A 19,900-nucleotide genomic window follows, 5' to 3' on the forward strand; every position below is an offset into this window, starting at 1 on the left:
ATGTACCATTAGAAGTTAATACGACTAAATTGTTATTAAACATTTTTTGTTAGTGGGAATGTAAATGATAATATTAATACGGCACTGACTGCTATCTACGTAATATTATATCACACGTATGTGTGCATACAGTAGATAACTAGAAGAGAATAATATTTAGAGGTTCAGTAGAAAACAGCGCAGGAGATCGAGTGATACTTGAAACATATAGTCAATACTTTTTCTTTAAATTCTTGTTTTATTTATAATTATACATTATATTACGAAAGGATGATTTCCAAAAAACGTGTTATAAATCTATTGCAAGTTATTTCTTCTCAGTCGTGAGTATATATATATATATATATATACATATGTAATATACGTACACATATACATATGTTATTGTTTCCATATTGTATTCGTACTCTAAGTCTACAAAGTTATACATATATTATACACTTAATCTATATTAAAACAATTTCACATCATTTTTTATATAATGCTTAACAAGTTATTTAATGATATTAATATTTACGCAATATACTAAAAGATAGATTTTACAATTTTTATTAATTTTATAATATTAATATATGATATAAAAAATATAAAATAATTTATACTAAAAATTTTAAACAATTATATATTTATATATAATTAATGTGCCTGATAATAAATAAATAAATAAATTTGCATTATTTAACAAAATTACAATATTGTACATAACACATTTAATTATATATAATAATATGTGCTTAATATGTATTTAATATACTCATGTTACAAATGTACAAATACTACAGATTTTTATATATTTTTAGATCAATAATTTTGTTTTTTCATTGGCATTCTTATTGTACTTTAAGTTAATTTTAATTAAACATTTTTGGTATTAATTGATGAAAATTGTAGATGTAAATGTCCAGCTCATGGAAATCCAGGAGATACAACTATACATGAATTAAGAAAAGCTCGTAGTACAATAGCTAATGCTATACCAGCAAAAGAATATGCATTTGAAGTATGTATTTTCAAAATTTCATAACAAATGACCTAATATTAAAGTTAAGTCTGTTATTGATTAAATGATTATAAAATGTAAAGAAGATCGTAATTCATTCAAATATTTTTAACACTATCATACTATGCTGTCATGTGAAATTTATAGCAGAATCCAACATATATATTTAGATTTATTGTGCTTTTTCCAATAGTCTGTGATGTCTATATGATGCTTTTTACTGAATTTTTAAGAAATAGAAATTTAATAATAAATTCAATAACAAATCATTCTCCTTTATTTTTCTCTTTTGATTCATATTTCTCAAATAAAAAGTATAAAAAATAGCACTGGAGTTAAATTTATACATCTTTTATTCATCAAACTTCGACTAAATATTAGTTTTAATAATTTCATCTTATTGCAGATGGCTTGTTCTACGGTGCGGTATGGTGTTGGTGTTACAAAAGAACTTGGTATGGATATGCAAAATTTTAATTCAAAAAATGTGTGTTTGATGACAGATTCCAACTTAATAAATTTACCACCTTTTAAAACTGCTATGGACAGCCTTACTAAATATGGAATTCAAACTACAGTCTACGATAGTGTACGTGTAGAACCCACAGAACAAAGTCTGAAAGATTCCATTGAATTCGCTAAACGTGGGCAATTTGATGCTTTTATAGCGGTAAGAGACAAATATATGCGCAAATCTTATTTGAAAATTATCAGCCTCATTTTTCTAAAATATATTTAGGACATATTTTTATGTCTCTTAACTAGCAAGCAGCAATTCTGCACTTTGAGAAATAAAGAATTAGGAAGATACTTAGTTTTATCAAATCTGCATTGTAAGAAGAAAAAATTAAGATAATTACTCCTATATTTTTAAAATTTATAAGATTAGCTATAGTTTTAATTGCTGTAGCTATAAATTAATAACACATTATTTATTTACTATGAAGTTTAATATAGGTTTAATATTATTGTTAGGTAGGAGGTGGTTCAGTGATGGACACTTGTAAAGCTGCAAATCTTTATAGTTCTGATCCACAAGCAGACTTTTTAGATTACGTAAATGCACCAATTGGTAAAGGAAAACCAATTACAGTGCCATTAAAACCATTAATAGCAGTACCAACTACCTCTGGTACTGGTTCAGAAACAACTGGTGTTTCTATCTTTGATTATCAACCACTTAAAGCCAAAACTGGAATTGCTAATAGGTAATTTATTATCAATGATCTTATCAAGGAAAAAGTACTAATATGATATATAAATAACAATATTGCAATATAATTATTATTTAATTGTAAACAATTTACATTTTGTGTATGAATGAGTACATGTGTGTTATATATTATTAAACATTATTTGTAATTCAAATTATTCAGAACAATTATTTATTTTGAGAATTTTAATTACAACAGAGCTCTGAGACCTACCTTAGGTCTTATTGATCCAAATCATACATTAAGCATGCCAGAAAGAGTCTGTGCTTATTCTGGTTTTGATGTGTTTTGTCATGCTCTTGAATCTTTTACTGCAATACCATATACAGAAAGAGCTTGTCCTCCCAATCCAATTCTTAGACCAGCCTATCAAGGTAGCAATCCTATTAGTGATGTATGGGCAAAATATGCTCTTCAAATAATATGCAAGTATGTAATTGTTTGTTGTAAAAAAAGTATATAATGATTATAATAAACAAGTAGAATATCATAAGAAAATAAATTTTAATATTTTTAATATGGTCTACATTAACATAATTTAACATAATTTACTTTCTTTTTATAACTCTTAAGAATTATTTATATTTACATAATTTTCATATTGTATCTATTATTTCCAATTACAAAATGAAGTTAACAATAAAGTAATAATTGTGTAAATTAAAAAAATGTTTTTAAATATAATATTTATACTTTCTTCACGTAGGTATTTTAAAAGAGCTGTATATAACCAAGATGATATTGAAGCTAGAAGTAACATGCATCTTGCAAGTACCATGGCAGGTGTTGGATTTGGTAATGCTGGAGTTCACCTTTGTCATGCACTTTCTTATTCTATTAGTGGAAATGTACATAATTTTCAGCCAGAGGTATGTACATTTAGAAAAGATAATAATTTTATTAACTTGTTCGTAAAAACAGCACATATTAAATGCATTATTACAGTTTTCTGTACTTAAATTGCTACAATATAAAAGTGCAAATTTTTGTATTACACAGAAATGTAAGAATTAAGGAAAATGTTAATTATCAAAATTAAAGTAGGTATGATTTGTGACATTAAAATCACATCTTATGCCATATACAATAGATATCAAATAAATGTACATATGTATTAAACACAACAGATAGTTATTGACAATTATTGTCATTAAATTATGTTATTGCCTATATAATTATATAGAGTTAATTACATTTAATATATCTAAATAAATATTTGTTGAATTATAATATTGATGCATTGTTTATTGTAGGGTTATAACAAAGATCATCCTATAGTGCCACATGGTCTTTCAGTTGTTATATCAGCACCTGCTGTATTTTCTTTTACTGGAAATGGATGTGCAGAAAGGCATTTAGAAGCTGCTGAATTACTTGGTGCTGATATTAATCGAGCTAAAAGAAGTGATGCTGGCAAAATATTATCAGACGTTGTAAAAGGGTACATGCAAGTGATGAAAATTGAAAATGGTTTGACTGAATTAGGTTTCAAAAAGGAAGATATACCTAATTTAGTCAAAGGCACACTACCACAAGTAAGGCTCATTATTACGATATGGATACGGAGCGTTTTCTGACGAATTAACGTTTTGACATTATTAAGAGATATATAACATAGTTACATCGTCCTTGAGATGTTTCATTCGTCAGAATACACATTCATTATGATCATAGTCTTATTTCGCTCCTTTCCTTTTATATCTTTTCTAAGGCACAATCAATTAATTATTGAATTAGTATTAGATAAAATGTGACATATAATTATGTACAGTGTCCTATTTAAATCGATTCCTGCGAATATTTCCAAAATACATTAATCGATCCGTCTTTGAATAGTTTCAATAGTCTCAATAGTTGAATAGTTTCAAAGACGGATCGATTAATGCATTAAAACATAGGATCCTATCTAAAAAAGCAAAGCTGACCTCCATATGTTTTTCCTAGTATCATAAATAAATTCGAAGATATTCGCAGGGACGCATTTAAATAGGACATCCTGTTTATAGTTATTATAGCTCAATTCGGTTGTTGCACATTTTTCACTGATTATGCAAATGAATTCAGGAAACAGAAATTTTAGACACATATTTTCTGGTTTTTAAAAATTGTTAAAAAGGAAAAAGTTATAAGCAATTAAAAATTTAAAAAACCGAACGTCTCCGACCACATACCGAAAGTATCCGAAGAACGCGTAATGTTACACGTCTGCAAAGGCGCTACACATTTTCTTAACAAGCTATATATATTACTCCAACAATCAGCATGCGCACACACCAGAGCATAGTCGTTACGTGTACGGCCATGCATGAAAGAAACGGACTCGTGATGTCACAAAGATGGCAATTAAGAAACGCGCGTTTCCACGCCACTCAAATATCAACAAGGTTTTAATTTAATTATTTTGATTAATAAGTAAATATATGTAACGAAAATGTAAACTAATTGCTTCTAGGAACCCAAATTTTTGTCTTTAGTAACTTTCTAAATAAAAACGGGAATTTTAAATAGATAAACAGATAACAATTTCTTGCAAATTAAAATATTTTTCTTAATTTCAACAATTTCATTAAATCGAACTGTTTAAGATTATCTCTCACCCAGAAAACATGTGTACATATTTTGGTAAATAGAAAAACCACAATCAATTTGCAATAGTGATTTATTAGTCACTATACATTATGAATTATGACAATCAAATAAATTTGCCATATTTTTGAAATTTCACACTGCTATATATGACGAATTCATAGAATTGTCACATAATAATATATATTTTTACATTTTATTATTTGTATGATCATACAATATTTTTTTCATACATTTTAAAGCTATAAATAATCTTTGAGCTTATTTCATTACTAATCCAGTCTTACATTATTTTCAGTATCGTATTACAAAATTGGCACCACGAGAACAATCAGAGGAAGATCTTACACAGTTGTTTGAAAACTCATTTACAATTTATTAAAAAAATAATGTTTCTCAATATATACTGTATGTATTTTCTCAAAGACAAGATTTGATCTATTTTTTAATATCTACTTTTTCTACATGAAAGTTTGTTATTTTTAATATATTTTATAAACAAAAACAAACATTATTTTTAATGAGAATATATAATTATACTTAATTAATTGTTATATAATTATTAATCTGAACAAATAAACTAAAAACTAAGTAGATAACACTAAATATCCGAAATATTAAACGTACCAGTTATATTATTTTTAAAGTCATTTCATCAGAAAATCCTTTATAAAGCACTCATCATTATAATAATGATGAAAAGGGTTCCTGAATTTAATGACTTGTAGTCTGCAATACAATTACTTATAAATTTTTACTTCTATTCTAACATTGTGCATAATTTTTGTTTGATAACATACAGAATTTGATTACCTACGCCAAATACATCGCATATTACCATTTTATTATCAACAGTAAAACTTTTATATGTAAGAAATTAGAGATTAGCTACAGATTAATATTCATCTGAAGCAGTCAAATTCTCTTTTATAAATTTAACTAAATATTTAATGAATATTTTCAATTATTTATCATAAACTTTAAGTGGAAACAATTTGTCCTGTTTACAATATATGTTATCGAAAAATGTAGGACAGTCATAAGGTAACCGATTTTACACACTTAAGTACTAATATTGTACCTATAGCTCAAATGAAACATTTTATTAATTTCTTTTTTATTATTTAATACTTGAAAGATGACTTTTAGTTATTTTAAGAAATGTATTGAGCATAAAATTTATTAGTACCAATTTTTTTAATATATAAAAATTGTACATGTAAAATATACAAATTAATATTAAGTCATTAAAATATACAAATATCATTTGTAATATACTGAATAAGGTTTTGTAAAATACTTTATCTTAAAAAATTTAAAAGTCGAAATTAATTATTTACTATAGCAATTATTTTAATGTACAAATGATATTTTTAATTTTTAATAATATTAATTTGCATTTAGGAATATGTATCATGAATTTTTATGTTAAAAAGAAAGGTACTAATAAATAATTTACTATATAATTATATACATTTCACAGTTCAAATGAAATTAAGGTATTGTCTTTATTGTATCAAATATTCCCTTCCTTCTGTTCTGTATTATGACGTGACTTCATTTTTCATATGTAGTGCAACATTTGTTTGATATAATAAAGATGTACGAACAAAAATTGAATTTTTTCTTGAAAAATTTGTCTTTTATGATGAATGTTATTAATGAAAAATATTTCTTTTAATTTACGAATATCCTTTTCCGGGCCGAAGTTATTTAAATGATACTGAAATTTATGATATTATTTATGAATATAGCTATACGTAATATGATTTATCATATCAATATAATTCAAAGTTAAGTATTGCAACAAATTACCTTCAACGTTTTATTAGAAGGCCATTTGTATCTTATTTTTTCTGTAATTTCCTGCAGTAAACCTTCCATGTTTAATTGGTATTAAAATATGTTACATTTTATTTTAAATTATGAATTATTCATGTCTTCTTCGAGCTACAAAATGTTAGAAATGCTTCATAATTTATTTCTTCGTTTTAATAATATGTATAGTATACACAATCTATTATTACAATATTACAAATTTTATCGAAAATCATATTAGGTCACTTACCGTCGAACCTCCTTAAATAAATTTCGTACTGATAATAAATATCCATTTCGGTATTTCACAGCTTGAACTGATTTCCTTGACTGCGAGCATGTGTAATACTGTTCATCAAGGAACGTCTTGGGATTAATTCTCTCTTGTAACAATGTTGATGTTTCCTTTCCAATATCAAACTATTTCGTATTTCATAATAGTCGTAGTAGATATGTATCGGCAAAAGAAGAGAAGATAATAATAATATTACTACTGTGGTCTCTCTACGATACTCGTTCAAAGGATATTGAAAGGAAGATTCCAAAATACACATGTATACATATATATACTATATTGTGTATATATTCAGAACATTTAATTCACATTGCTGTTAATATTTATAAATGTTGATATCGACAGAAATGACCGACTATGAAATGAATGGTACACACATTTAATTAAACTATACGAATATTTGACGAATTTTCAAAATCTGTTTTCTGTTACATGATACTTCGTGCTGAAAAATTTTTAAATTAATTCTCCAAATATAAGTTGAACGATTTTGAAAACATGTATTTCTATATATAGTATTACATATACAGGATATATGTATGTATGTGTGTACTATGCTATTTTTGTTATGATTTTTCAAACCCTTATTTTTACAACAAAGATGTTTTGAATAAAAGTTGAGCAGATTTCAACTGGTTACAAATTGCGATATAAAAAATTCCCAAAAAAATTATTTTTCGACAAGCCCAACCCGCTTTGACTTCTGTAAATGACACTACGTATTTTCAATTTCATACTGTTGTACCTGATGTTAAGACGCATTATGTATATACTACTATCATACTACGGCTTTGAAATGACTTTGAAATAACTTTGAAGATTGAAATGTTAACTTAATCAGTGCCGTATTTTTATACCAACAACCTTAAAAACTAAGTTTTATACGCGAATATTTTTTGATATTCCTTACACTTCGATTAAAATTTATTTTATTCCTGAGATATTATTTTATACTTTCAAATTGTCAAGATGTTATCTAAAATTCTAAACTATGACAATTTATTTTATAACCGAATTTAACATTCTTTCATTAAATTTTTCATTAATCATGATATGACAAGTTTATGTTATATATTCTTTCCGTATATCATAAATGTTTATTATATTATGAACAAATTTTGATAAAAAACTACTTTCCGATATGTCTATTTCAATTTTGTATACAAATTCGCACTATTGACTTTTTGACGTTTCGGAACAACTAAGATAAGTATAATACAAATGCGGTATATAATTTTGAAATATTATAAACTGATACTAGGAAACATTTTCATAAAGTTATGGCATTTGTAGGAATTAATGGATTTGGAAGAATAGGAAGAATGTGTTTACGTGCTTGTCTTGAAAAGGATGTTACGGTAACAAATTAGTAAAAAATTACATTTACATGCAAATATTTTTATATCAAGCAAGTGTAAAACAAATATATTGTATTAGGTTAAGATGATTAATGATCCGTATATTTCAACCGATTATATGATATATTTATTTAAATTTGACTCGACTCATGGTCCTTATCCTGTAAAGTTGGAATGTGAAAATGGATTTATTATTATCGGAGGTATATTTAATAATTCATACACTATATTTTACTTGAGTCAATTTAATTAAAACTAGCGCTGAACAAACTTTGTATTTAATACTATATACATATTGTATTAATGATATAATGAAGTAAATATATCATTATAATATAAGTACAAAAGATCGATTAATAAATTATAGATTCACAAACTTACGAAATTAATACTTGAATCAATTTTTTCTTTTGAAGACAACAAAATAGCTACATCTCAAGAAAAAAACCCATGTAAAATAAATTGGAGAGATGCAGGTGTAACATATGTAATTGAGGCTACTGGGCTTTTTACTACCTTAGAAAAAGCAAGCGTAAGAAAAGAGATTATTCTTTCATACCTATTATTTATAATTTCGGTGTATTTGTTAATAGTTGTATTACAATCTCGATTTAATATTTACAATCGTCTATATTATAATGCTACTTAGAAAGCTTTCGTTTATTATCCAAACTTCGTAACTCATTATAAAGAGTAGAAATTTTTCTATTTCATGAGAAAACTGAACTTATATGTAATACATATGTAAAAAATTTATGAAAATATATCTAAATTCTATTACATAAAATAAATGTCTAGAGAATAAAGGAAACATGTTTCATTTTAGTTACATATGGACGGTGGAGCTAAAAGAGTAATTATTACCGCACCTTCTATAGATGCATCAATGATGGTTTATGGTGTAAATCATACTTGTTATGATCCAAAAAAAGGTAAAATAATATCAGCTGCTTCTTGTACAACAAACTGTGCAGCACCTATCATTCGATTGATGCATGATAAATTCGACGTTATTGAAGTAATGATCAGTAGCGTACACGCTTTAACATCGATGCAACGAACTTTAGATGGGCCCCTAGAGAGAGGAAAGGTATTTACGAAATATTTTATCAAACTCTCTTTATTCACGAAAACCCGTACTTTTAATAGTTATAAATTCTTTGAAACAATTAGTATTATTAATGTGTTACACAAAAAATATTACAGAAATAAAATATGTTACTTAATAAGAAAAGTATTACGTTCCTAATATAGCAATAAAAACACTCATTAATAAAATAATGTATTTTTTGTCCTTAGTATCGCAGCTATTAAAATAAATCAAATTTTGTCGTCGAATCTAATGTTTACGTTACTTAAAAAACAATAATTTTATATTATGTATTAATAGAGATAGTAACTAGGAATTGATTACGATGAATGATTAACTTAATAAGTTCTTTTATTTTCATATAATATTAGAACGAACGAAACTAATTCGAACTTTAACATTTACTGATATAACTTGTGCATATTGATTTGTTTTACTAATTTAAGAAAATACGTTATAATTGTATCTGTATTATAGTTGTGGAGAGATGGTAGGGGTGCTCTCCAAAATATTATTCCGACGTCTTCAGGTGCTGCCAAATCATTGGACAAAATTATCCCCGAACTGAAAGGCAAAATATCTGCTATAGCCTTTAGAGTACCAATTCCAAATGTTTCTTTATGTGACATGACTTTTCGGTAATGCCAATTACAGTAATTTATTTGATTATAGTAAAAATTTTATTACTATATATATATATATATCACATACAATATTACAAGATTTCAAAACAAAAAACATTGATTTTAAAGAACAAAGTAACTTTATATTAACAGTGATTAACTTTCCGTAATTTATAAAATTAATACAAACAAATATCAAATGGCAACATGTGTCATATTTATACAGTTTTATGTTAATTAATTTAATGTTAGAGTTAATAAACCGACAACATATGAAGAAGTGAAGGAAGCAATGAAAACAGCGTCAGAGAATGATCTAAACGGTATATTGGGTTATACAGATGATGATTGTGTGTCATCCGACTTCAATAAGACAAGCTTTTCGTGTGTTTTCGATGCTAAAGCTGGAATACCCCAGACAAGCACATTCATCAAAGTTGTTGCTTGGTAATTATCAAGTCAAATTATTTCATAAACAATATTTTTGACTTTTGTGAACTTACCGAATCATTTCTTCTATTAATATAATAATCAATTTAAATAATAACACAAGCAATGTAAATCTTTCTTAATTATTTATTATTTATTCGTATATGTACATAAATTATATTTATATGCATTTGAAATTTATATATACAGATATAAATACTATTATCAAATTCTTTTTGAAATCGTAAAATAATCAATCTTATGTTCAATTACTTTAGATTATTTTGTAACAAATTTTCAAACTGATTAATCATTAAATATAAATACATAACAAAATTTAACTTAAAATCATTAATGAAGTAAATATAAAGTTTGTTAGTTAATTAACGAAAATATAAATATTTGTAGGTATGATAATGAATATGGTTATGCACATCGTATAGTGGATTTGATACAATACATGTATCAAGTTGATTCCGGTAATATACCAGTACCTGTACAGGAGTTAGATGAAAGCGAAGATTAATTACTTCATTTAGTAACAAAAATGTATTATAAGATTACGTTTTATGCAAGGTAATCTTAATATGTATTCTATTCATATCTCTTATTAATTTATATATCTCCTATAAGTTTAATCCCTTATTAATTTTAAACAAAAGATCACTATTGCATTAAAGTTTCATTTATTGCATTTTGTTCTATGTATGTATGTATATCTTGTTTGCTAAATAAAATTGTTGAATAGAGAAAGTTTATATATTGTATAAATATGATGAAAATAAATCTGTATTAATTATATCTATCTAATTCATTTTTTAAATACACAAATGTTACACGAGAACAAATTTAAATCTAGCGGCTTCTGAATACGTCGATAGGAGCGTGTACTCACGTGATACGAGAATAGCCGATGGTGTGCGAGAATAAGGAACGGTTACAGCGCATACGCCTAAAACTGGTACCGGTTATATTAACGTTGCCTGCCCTTCAAATGACACTGCTTTTGCGGTAAGCGTAGCGTTCAGATTGTTCTTTCACGTAAGTACCACTAGTTTATAACTTACTTTTAATTTATCGTATGTTTTCCTACAATTTAATTTTTCCACTACGTCATATTTATATACAATAAACTAGTCTTTCAATTGATGTTAATAAAGCAATAATAAAATTCAGAATTTTGCTTATATCTAGAATTACATAGCATGTTCTTAGTACATATATATGTACGTTTTATTCACACCGGTTGATATGACGTCATTCAAACTAAGTATCTTTCTATAATAATTTTTGCGATAGTAGATACAAAATCTGTTCCAGAATCTCTGCGAAAACGTGTACTGATAACTTTCTAATATGTCTAAATTTGTCTTTTCGTCGAATCACATTATTTCAATTTTTATTAGCGTTGGTTTTATTATATTTGTTACATATATGCTATGTATTTCATTCCTACTCACGTAACCCAACTTTTTTACTTACTACGAATTTGTTCCATTTCGACATTGTACAACATTAATTATTTAAAAACGAAATTCAGAATTCACGAACTTTATTAAATATGAAATTATTTGTGAAAGATTTTGATTTTATAAAAAAATCTACTTTTATGCATACATATGTGCTGTTAATTTGATGTAACATAATCTCTTACAACAATAGATTTTGTTACCGTTACATCAGTATTTTTATATGTTTTGAAAAAATCTAAAAGCTATATTTTAAAATTCAGACAACTATTAAAAGCTACTAGTTTTAGTTTAAATATAAATTATAGTAACGAATTTTTAAATCGAATAAGATAGTAATACGGTTCGTTCTATATACTAATATACATTCCGCTGCATACATTTCTTTTGTAATGTTTCAATATTATTACAAATAAAATATGTGTATGTACATACATATATCATCGTAAAAGTCGAAGCATGAATATGTGAAAAAGGTCACGTTCGTCTTTAAGTACAAATTGACGTTGAGAGATCTTATTGACCTTGAGTGACCTTTAGTATTAAACCTTATTTTATAAGACAAATATCTGAATTATAATATTATTTCTGTTTGTAATAAATTATTTAATTTAATAATGCAGACTACAGAAATTATTTTTAATATTAATGCAAGAATATTAGGAACATCCAACTTTATTTGATGTATCTATGTTTATACATTAAATTATTCACGTTTTCGTTAGAATAGTAATATTTACAACAAAACACAATTGAATTTACAATAAATCAAAATATGCATATATGTGTATTTTACTTTATGAATTATTTATAATTCAATATTTTTATATTTGTAATCTAATCAAAAAAATAATGCTATGCTTTAAATTTAATTATACCAAATAACATTCTGAATATAAAATCATTATAAATCGAAAAAATATATTACACCTATTTGAGGTTATGCCGTTAATATTGAGATTAACTTCACTTATATCGATCACACAAAAATTACTTTATAAAAGCAAATTGGTATATTCCGAGTCAAAAATATGTTATCAAGAGTTAAACCGCACATTTTCCAGTTGCATAGAAGAAGACGACGACATGAGCAAAATCGGAATCAACGGATTCGGCCGCATTGGCCGCCTTGTGCTTAGGGCCTCTCTTGATCGTGGTGCCCAGGTAAATAATTTGTTAATTTGCTAATCATATGCTTTTGTACTTTCAATATTTTTCATTATTATAATTTTAATAGGTTGTAGCTATTAATGACCCCTTCATTGGTTTGGACTATATGGTATACATGTTCAAATATGACTCCACTCATGGAAGATTTAAGGGAGAGGTCAAAGCCGAAAATGGTTGCTTAGTTGTCAATGGCAATAAAATTGCTGTGTTCAGTGAGCGTGAGCCAAAAGCTATTCCATGGGCAAAAGCTGGAGCTGAATATGTTGTAGAATCTACTGGAGTCTTTACTACCATAGAAAAAGCTTCTGTATGTACAAACTTGTATATTTATTTTAAAAAGAGAGAGGGAGAGAGAGAGAAATGTATTCATATATAAATAATTATTTTAATCTTTTAGGCTCATTTGGAAGGTGGTGCAAAGAAAGTTATTATCTCTGCACCGTCAGCTGATGCACCTATGTTTGTTGTTGGTGTTAACTTGGAAGCTTATAATCCAAGTTACAAAGTTATCTCTAATGCTTCCTGCACTACTAATTGTTTAGCTCCTCTTGCTAAAGTTATTCATGACAATTTTGAAATCGTTGAGGGTCTTATGACTACTGTACATGCTATTACTGCTACTCAAAAAACTGTTGATGGACCTTCTGGAAAGGTATATCAAATTTTTTCTAATAATATATTTCTTCACTCTATAATTGGTTTTTGTTTCATCATATTTAATGTTTTCTATTTGGTTTCATAACAGTTATGGCGTGACGGTCGCGGTGCAGCACAAAATATTATTCCAGCTGCAACTGGTGCAGCTAAAGCTGTTGGTAAAGTCATTCCAGCCCTTAATGGAAAACTGACTGGTATGGCATTCCGTGTACCGGTACATAATGTATCGGTCGTTGACTTAACGGTTAGACTTGCCAAACCTGCGTCCTATGATGCTATTAAGGCTAAAATAAAGGAAGCTGCTGAAGGACCCTTGAAGGGAATTTTGGGATATACAGAAGATGATGTAGTATCTTCCGATTTTATTGGTGATAACCACTCCAGTATTTTTGATGCTAAAGCCGGTATCCCTTTGAATGATAACTTTGTTAAGTTAATTTCGTGGTATGATAATGAATATGGTTATTCTAACCGCGTAGTTGATTTAATTAAGTACATACAAACGAAAGATAACTAAAATTTTACTCATATTTATGTGTAACACATTTCGTAAACTGTTCTATATGATAATGTTATATGAGTTATATATCGTTATTTTATAGATACTTCAGATTAAATAACATTCTAACCAGTAGAGTTTCCAACCAACAATTGAGAATGTAAGATTGAGAATATTTTTAGTAAACCGTTTCTTTCGCACATTACATAGTTGTAACTAATAATATCTAGGCAAAACAAGTACAAAAGGAAGCTGGTTTTAGGGTTTGTCACATTACTTAATTCGAATTTCTGTTTATGGTTTTCAAATATGTTCATAAATATATTCAAGTGCAAGTATAATGCATATTTATGAGAGTTACGTAGTCAACTGTAACGTAAATTACTCTTGGATCATATATAATATTATCTAAGTAAGAGTAATGTATGTTACATTCAATTACTTTATATCATTTTGTTCATTCATCAACATTCACAACCAGGATTTTAACATATTTGTGATTTCTTCCTGTAATATTATTTGCCATTCAACACATTGATATCAATAAAAATTGTTATGAAACTAAGAGAATGTTTTATTTAGTCTTTGAACATTTCTTTATCTTCTTATATATTGATACATTTTTACAGCATTATATGAATAGTAGGAATGGAATAAATCAACAGTTAACTTCCGGTTAACTTACATAATAGTTAACTCATATACTTTCTGTACAACTTTTGTACATTTACAAAAAGATATTTCAATATGATTATTGATTGGAATATTTCTAAATAACTTTAACAAAAGTTCTGGCCATCAGAAGTGGCTGCAATATTAATTACAATATTCTTAAAGTATTGTATTATATGGCACAAGGAATAGTTACTTTATATTTCTCATTTATATTAAATTAGTTTTTATAATGAGATATCGAACAAAACATTTTGCAGAACATTACGTTTATATACAAATTAAGTCATACGATTTATGATTTAATATTTTTTGTTCCGATTGAAAACAATACGTTGAATAATCTAAGTAGAACAAAAGTAGTCTATAAAAATTGAAAGTATCAACGATTCTTTTTAAAGTATATTTATTCTTTGAGTGTTCTGTTCCTGCAGACTTCATTTTCTCTCATTCCTTGTTCTAATTCTATTTGCTATGTACAATTATCATCATGAAATGAAATACATTGTTACATTTTAGGAATACCAATTTGTTATGCCATGCTGTGAAAAATTTGATGGTACAGCAATATGAAAATACAGTTTTATTTTGTTGTCGTAAACAATAAATATCTATCACTCGCTTTTATAGTATGTTTTTTTTATAGTTTTGTAGTATACAATAATCATCAAGCTTTCACTATAGCTTGATGCGATTATTCAACTTTAAAAACTTTGTAATATATAAAGAACTATTTCTCAGCAATTTAGTACAGTACTATGCATAAAAAATATAAGTTTTTAAAATTATTTGAACGTTAAAATGCTGTAACATTTGAATACTAGAGAGTGGCAGATGTTACTACAATATTTGTACCCACGCTTCTATAATGCACACTGGAATTATCTGTGAAAGAGGACAAAATGTGAATAGTAGCGTAACCACAAAGAATTTTCATTGATATTTCTTCAACGTTTCTGTTTTAGAATGAAAGAAATATCCATTTCCTTTCAATAACACAATTATTCAAGAGCAATTTAAATATTTCTATTAAACCATACATTATTAAAACATGGAAAATATATAAAGGGACATTTAAAATCTAATATTTTAGTAATTAACGATAGAAATAGGTTGAATATTTAACATTGGATAATTTTTATTAATATCTGCTCTATAATGTTATTTTTTTGGTTACGCTAACTGTTGTGGATGTACGAAACTTTGCAAAAGGAAATACTCTAGACTAGCATGACACATGAGTTACTCGATTTTACAACAAATTTAGGAAAAATTAATAATTCATAGTTTGGAGTTTTTACAAATGATAACAAATTACATCATGTTAAAAGTAAAAGCTTTGCACGAAGATTTATACGTTCCTGAAGTGCGCTAGCTAATTCTCGTGTTAATTCTTCACAAACTAATCGCAGTTCGGCATTTTTCTCCCGTAATTCTTGTAATGTTAATTTCTTTGATTCTTCTAATTCATCCTTAGGAGCATCTTCATCTCCTTCTCGCTCTGTAAATAAAGCAAAAAGTTAAGATATGACAATACTCTGTACATTGAAATTCAAATAAGAAAAATAAAAAAAATGAAAAACTCACTTGGACTTGGTTTTCTATAAATATGAAATGCACCACAGACGCCAGTAAATTGCTGTGATTGTGGAGTTTCCAGAGGTGGATTTTCAGGTAGTTCGCTCTTTGGAGAAAAGTGAGAAAAATCAGCAACAAAACCTTGACTTTCATTTAAGGTTTTTTGTCCTTCTCCCTCACTTTTTTGACCAACCAATTTTCGAGGTGAAGTCTGTAGTAGAGATACATGACAAAATTTTCTTTATAACAATAATTTTGCCTACATATTTTAACTTTCCGAATCCATAACATTGTTAACATCTAAAGTATCTGAAATATCTACTGTGCGGATCCATAAAAAGCAGCTTAATTAAACGTAGTTCTCATTATTAATAATTTTAATCTAGGTGTTTGGTAATAAAATGATTAAAAAATGGATAAAAGTACTTACAATTCCAGGAGAGATTCTTGGTGGAACTAGCGGAGGTGCTCCAAGGAAACTTTGACCATTTTTCCCTACAAGAACGCGCACAGTTTGAAGCGTAAAACTTTGCTTTCTCAGCCACAGATGAAAAGTATCGCAGAGTATTGGTAGCAACATATACCTAATTTATTAAGATCAAGACTAGAACTTCTTGCATGTGTTCTGTATGGTCTGGGTGGTGGTGGAGGTGGTGGTTCCTTCTTTGGAGTTACTATAATAGCTTCTTCAGGAGGTGGAGGTGGTTTTTTTATGAGAGGTCGTTGCACCAATGCACTTGCAGTACGTTGGAGATCGTCATCTCCCAACGTAGTGCAGCTGCTACTGTTACCATTTGCTCCAGAGGCAAGAATCGCTGCTTCAGGTGTTAAACGTAATGGTACTGGATGTAGAATTTTAGGATCTTTTTCAACAGCAGATTTTTGAAAATCAAAATTCACTAATTGCAAACCAGGGCTAGTTAAAGAACTGCTAGTCCCAGTTGGTGAATCAACAAATTTTGTCCATTCTTTATTTCTTTCACGAGTACCAGTGGTATTAGGTGGAGTTTTTTGAGTAGTTGTAGTTTGTGGAATAGGTGGTGGACCAGTCTTTTGCTTAAGCAAAGGAATTAATAAAGGTGGCGGTAAGACATCAGGTAGAGGCACATGATTTCTTCGTAACACAACAAGATGCATAGCCACAAAAAATTCTTGTAAACTCAACGCTCCATCTCTGGTAATATCTGCGAGTTGCCAAATGCGACTAAGTTCTCCTAAAGGAAGTCCAGACTTTTCAAAAAATGTTCTGGCTATGGGTCCGTGTAAAAGCCCCTCAGGATCAAGTTGGAGTTGTGTAAATTGAGCAGCATAATATTCTCGCTGTTCATCACTAATTATCCATACTTCTTCAGGTGGAAACGAGCCATCACCATCTCCTTCACCTTCATCACTGCTATGACGTTCTGAACTTTCTTCTTCGGTTCCTAGTAATTGCCTCTGCTCTTCGGATACCAACAATCCTTGCCAACCTCCAGATACAGAATCTAATATAGTTTCACCACCTATGTCATTGTTTCTTTCCTGTATTATACTATTTGTTGGAGTAGGTGAATCTGTACTACCGCCAGTTTCTCTTGGAGATTCTGCTTCACTTTCACTTTCTGTGGTACTCTCAGGAGCATGTCGATGACCTTTTATGTTTGAATCTGAACTTCTTCTATCATCTTCTTCTCCAGATGCTGGCCAAGTAAATCTTGGTAAGGTAATAACATCCAAGGGCATAGTAATTATATCTTTACGGATACTAAGTCCTGCTTGATGAGCTGCTACAAGTTTCAACAGTACATAAAATTGTTTCTTTCCAAGATGTGTACCAATATGCGCTGCTTCAGTTCCAAAACAGATATCCAATATCTATAAATCAGAAGAATTTATTTTGCAAATAAACAAAATTAGTATTTTATTTAAATTTGTCTAATTTAAACATAAATATTTTTATATCTATAGTTGTGCACATCTATAATACATTATTTACAAATACATTATTTACAATTGTGCATATCTATAATACATTATTTACAAATAATGAATATCATACAAGAAACAATAAATTACATTAATGTATAACACATACTTACGAAAGTAATATAAAAGTTTCTTATGTTCAGATAACATTTGACAATATTTCTTAAACAATTCATATTTTTATTTTATATTCTACTTAGTTTATCAATAAAATAAAATATCTTAAATATTATCATTAATCTACTTTATTTGAAATAAACTATTAACGCGAGGTTTGTTTCATGTATTTTAAAAATATTGTTTAAATTTGGGAAATTTGAAATTTCTCATTACTTTATTATTTTGCAAAAACTTCGGAGAAATACTGAAATTGATGTATTCTTTAAACTAATTTGCAAATATATCTTCATACATTCGATGATCATTGTAATTTTCATTTTTTAATTTTATACTAGAAATTGTTAACATATACATATTGAGAATAATAACATATCGGTATTGACATTGTGACAAAATCGATCATTAAACTATTGTAAAAATACTGACTGATCTTTTTATTCGGAAATGCAAGTACGTAACTGTTTAGTTGTGGTCATTTAATTAGGATACTTATAATCACTTCGTAACAGTTCCATAATTCTAACCTTCATAAGCTTTTGTAATTTGCCGATATCACATCACGTTCGACAAATTAAACGCCCACTTCTATACGATTAAAGAGATGTTATGATCTCAATATTGCAATCGCGTGTGTGACAGAAAACCAACAGCTGACAGACGTACAATGAGTTGATATAATTTACCTTCATCGTGACAACCCCTGGTAAATTCGCCGAGCGCAGTAGTTCGGCAACTTTGATCACCGGCACACTGTCGCTGTCTGCATTTTCACAGCAATAACTAAAAATATCTTCATAATATTGATGTTCGGTCATCGTCAGGTGAAGACTCGCCATCGTAATCGACTCCCAATCCATCTTGGCGACAAGTCAGAGCGGAGCAATGAACCGCTTCTACACTCGTTCTCGTTACGTACAAACTGGGTCCGTTCTCTTTCTCTACTCTCCTCCTCTCTCACACCTTTTAGCTTTTCTTCTATCCGTCTCCGTTGTTGTCCTTCCGTTCTTAACACGGTCTGCTTCACAGGACGGTCGTCTCCAGTATATAGTCACATTGCACGATGATATGATGATCTTGACGAATCCCTTGGGAATGTAAGACACACCATTTGTAGACTACACCCCATGCATCACAAAATTACCGCTCGACCGCCATCTTTCTGTTCCCTCTGTGTTTGACATTATTATAATCCATGTGCGCACACTACCTGAACTGACATTTCTACGGTATGTGCGCATTAACTTTACTGGATTATAGAGGCTATACTGCGCATGCGTTTTCTTTCATCGCGATAACGCGGGATTTTCCATTTTTTTTTCAACTATTTTATTTGGTCAATTTTTTATTTGCTTGACAG

General features: G+C 28.2%; 4 protein-coding genes and 2 long non-coding RNA genes across 8 annotated transcripts; 3 read left to right on the top strand and 3 right to left on the bottom strand.

The window, feature by feature from the left end:
- The first annotated feature begins 97 nt into the window (after positions 1-97).
- On the top strand, positions 98-5,230 carry LOC100643126 (probable hydroxyacid-oxoacid transhydrogenase, mitochondrial). The gene is made up of 8 exons (XM_003398364.4): positions 98-323; positions 892-1,000; positions 1,407-1,670; positions 1,976-2,208; positions 2,413-2,643; positions 2,921-3,083; positions 3,468-3,749; positions 5,099-5,230. Exons 1-8 carry the CDS (start codon positions 271-273, stop codon positions 5,180-5,182), a joined length of 1,419 nt encoding a protein of 472 aa, XP_003398412.1. The 5' UTR covers positions 98-270; the 3' UTR covers positions 5,183-5,230.
- On the bottom strand, positions 3,548-4,627 carry LOC125385859. Its single transcript, XR_007225558.1, has 2 exons — positions 4,386-4,627; positions 3,548-3,920 (listed from the first exon to the last, which is right to left on the bottom strand). It is a non-coding gene; the product is annotated as an uncharacterized LOC125385859 (long non-coding RNA).
- On the bottom strand, positions 4,856-7,002 carry LOC100644411. The gene is made up of 3 exons (XR_001099013.2): positions 6,869-7,002; positions 6,616-6,750; positions 4,856-6,523 (listed from the first exon to the last, which is right to left on the bottom strand). It is a non-coding gene; the product is annotated as an uncharacterized LOC100644411 (long non-coding RNA).
- A 202-nt stretch (positions 7,003-7,204) lies between these two features.
- On the top strand, positions 7,205-11,153 carry LOC100651765 (glyceraldehyde-3-phosphate dehydrogenase). The gene is made up of 7 exons (XM_003398028.4): positions 7,205-8,271; positions 8,351-8,474; positions 8,688-8,803; positions 9,098-9,361; positions 9,839-9,999; positions 10,237-10,431; positions 10,822-11,153. Exons 1-7 carry the CDS (start codon positions 8,194-8,196, stop codon positions 10,937-10,939), a joined length of 1,056 nt encoding a protein of 351 aa, XP_003398076.3. The 5' UTR covers positions 7,205-8,193; the 3' UTR covers positions 10,940-11,153.
- Positions 11,154-11,328: 175 nt separating this feature from the next.
- Positions 11,329-14,773, top strand: LOC100648830 (glyceraldehyde-3-phosphate dehydrogenase 2). Its single transcript, XM_003398087.4, has 5 exons — positions 11,329-11,454; positions 12,947-13,046; positions 13,120-13,359; positions 13,450-13,704; positions 13,798-14,773. The coding sequence occupies exons 2-5, from the start codon at positions 12,969-12,971 to the stop codon at positions 14,224-14,226; spliced, it is 1,002 nt and encodes a 333-aa protein (XP_003398135.1). The 5' UTR covers positions 11,329-11,454; positions 12,947-12,968; the 3' UTR covers positions 14,227-14,773.
- On the bottom strand, positions 14,111-19,778 carry LOC100651290 (ralBP1-associated Eps domain-containing protein 1). 3 transcript variants are annotated; one of them, XM_048409646.1, is made up of 5 exons: positions 19,227-19,774; positions 17,043-18,312; positions 16,889-16,953; positions 16,468-16,564; positions 14,111-16,381 (listed from the first exon to the last, which is right to left on the bottom strand). In XM_048409646.1, exons 1-5 carry the CDS (start codon positions 19,398-19,400, stop codon positions 16,200-16,202), a joined length of 1,788 nt encoding a protein of 595 aa, XP_048265603.1. In that variant the 5' UTR covers positions 19,401-19,774; the 3' UTR covers positions 14,111-16,199. The 3 variants fall into 3 exon arrangements, with proteins under 3 accessions (XP_048265603.1, XP_003398314.1, XP_048265604.1); XM_003398266.4 differs by having other exon boundaries at positions 16,468-16,669; positions 19,227-19,773; XM_048409647.1 differs by lacking the exons at positions 14,111-16,381; positions 16,468-16,564 and adding an exon at positions 16,649-16,802 and having other exon boundaries at positions 19,227-19,778.
- Positions 19,779-19,900: the final 122 nt, after the last annotated feature.

The sequence above is a fragment of the Bombus terrestris genome, chromosome 10 (assembly GCF_910591885.1).
Source record: "Bombus terrestris chromosome 10, iyBomTerr1.2, whole genome shotgun sequence".
Classification (NCBI taxonomy): Eukaryota; Metazoa; Arthropoda; class Insecta; order Hymenoptera; family Apidae; genus Bombus; species Bombus terrestris.

Coding starts and splice junctions, on each gene's coding strand:
- LOC100651290 (XM_003398266.4), bottom strand. CDS start 19,400: ATGGATTGGGAGTCGATTACGATGGCGAGTCTTCACCTGACGATGACC. Junction 18,313..19,226: donor CAGGGGTTGTCACGATGAAG/GTAAATTATATC, acceptor TCTGATTTATAG/ATATTGGATATCTGTTTTGG. Junction 16,670..16,888: donor CAAGAATCTCTCCTGGAATT/GTAAGTACTTTT, acceptor TCTCTACTACAG/ACTTCACCTCGAAAATTGGT.
- LOC100651765 (XM_003398028.4), top strand. CDS start 8,194: ATGGCATTTGTAGGAATTAATGGATTTGGAAGAATAGGAAGAATGTGT. Junction 8,804..9,097: donor CTACCTTAGAAAAAGCAAGC/GTAAGAAAAGAG, acceptor GTTTCATTTTAG/TTACATATGGACGGTGGAGC. Junction 10,000..10,236: donor TTATGTGACATGACTTTTCG/GTAATGCCAATT, acceptor ATTTAATGTTAG/AGTTAATAAACCGACAACAT.
- LOC100643126 (XM_003398364.4), top strand. CDS start 271: ATGATTTCCAAAAAACGTGTTATAAATCTATTGCAAGTTATTTCTTCT. Junction 2,209..2,412: donor AAAACTGGAATTGCTAATAG/GTAATTTATTAT, acceptor TAATTACAACAG/AGCTCTGAGACCTACCTTAG. Junction 3,084..3,467: donor TACATAATTTTCAGCCAGAG/GTATGTACATTT, acceptor TGTTTATTGTAG/GGTTATAACAAAGATCATCC.
- LOC100648830 (XM_003398087.4), top strand. CDS start 12,969: ATGAGCAAAATCGGAATCAACGGATTCGGCCGCATTGGCCGCCTTGTG. Junction 13,047..13,119: donor CTCTTGATCGTGGTGCCCAG/GTAAATAATTTG, acceptor TAATTTTAATAG/GTTGTAGCTATTAATGACCC. Junction 13,705..13,797: donor TTGATGGACCTTCTGGAAAG/GTATATCAAATT, acceptor GTTTCATAACAG/TTATGGCGTGACGGTCGCGG.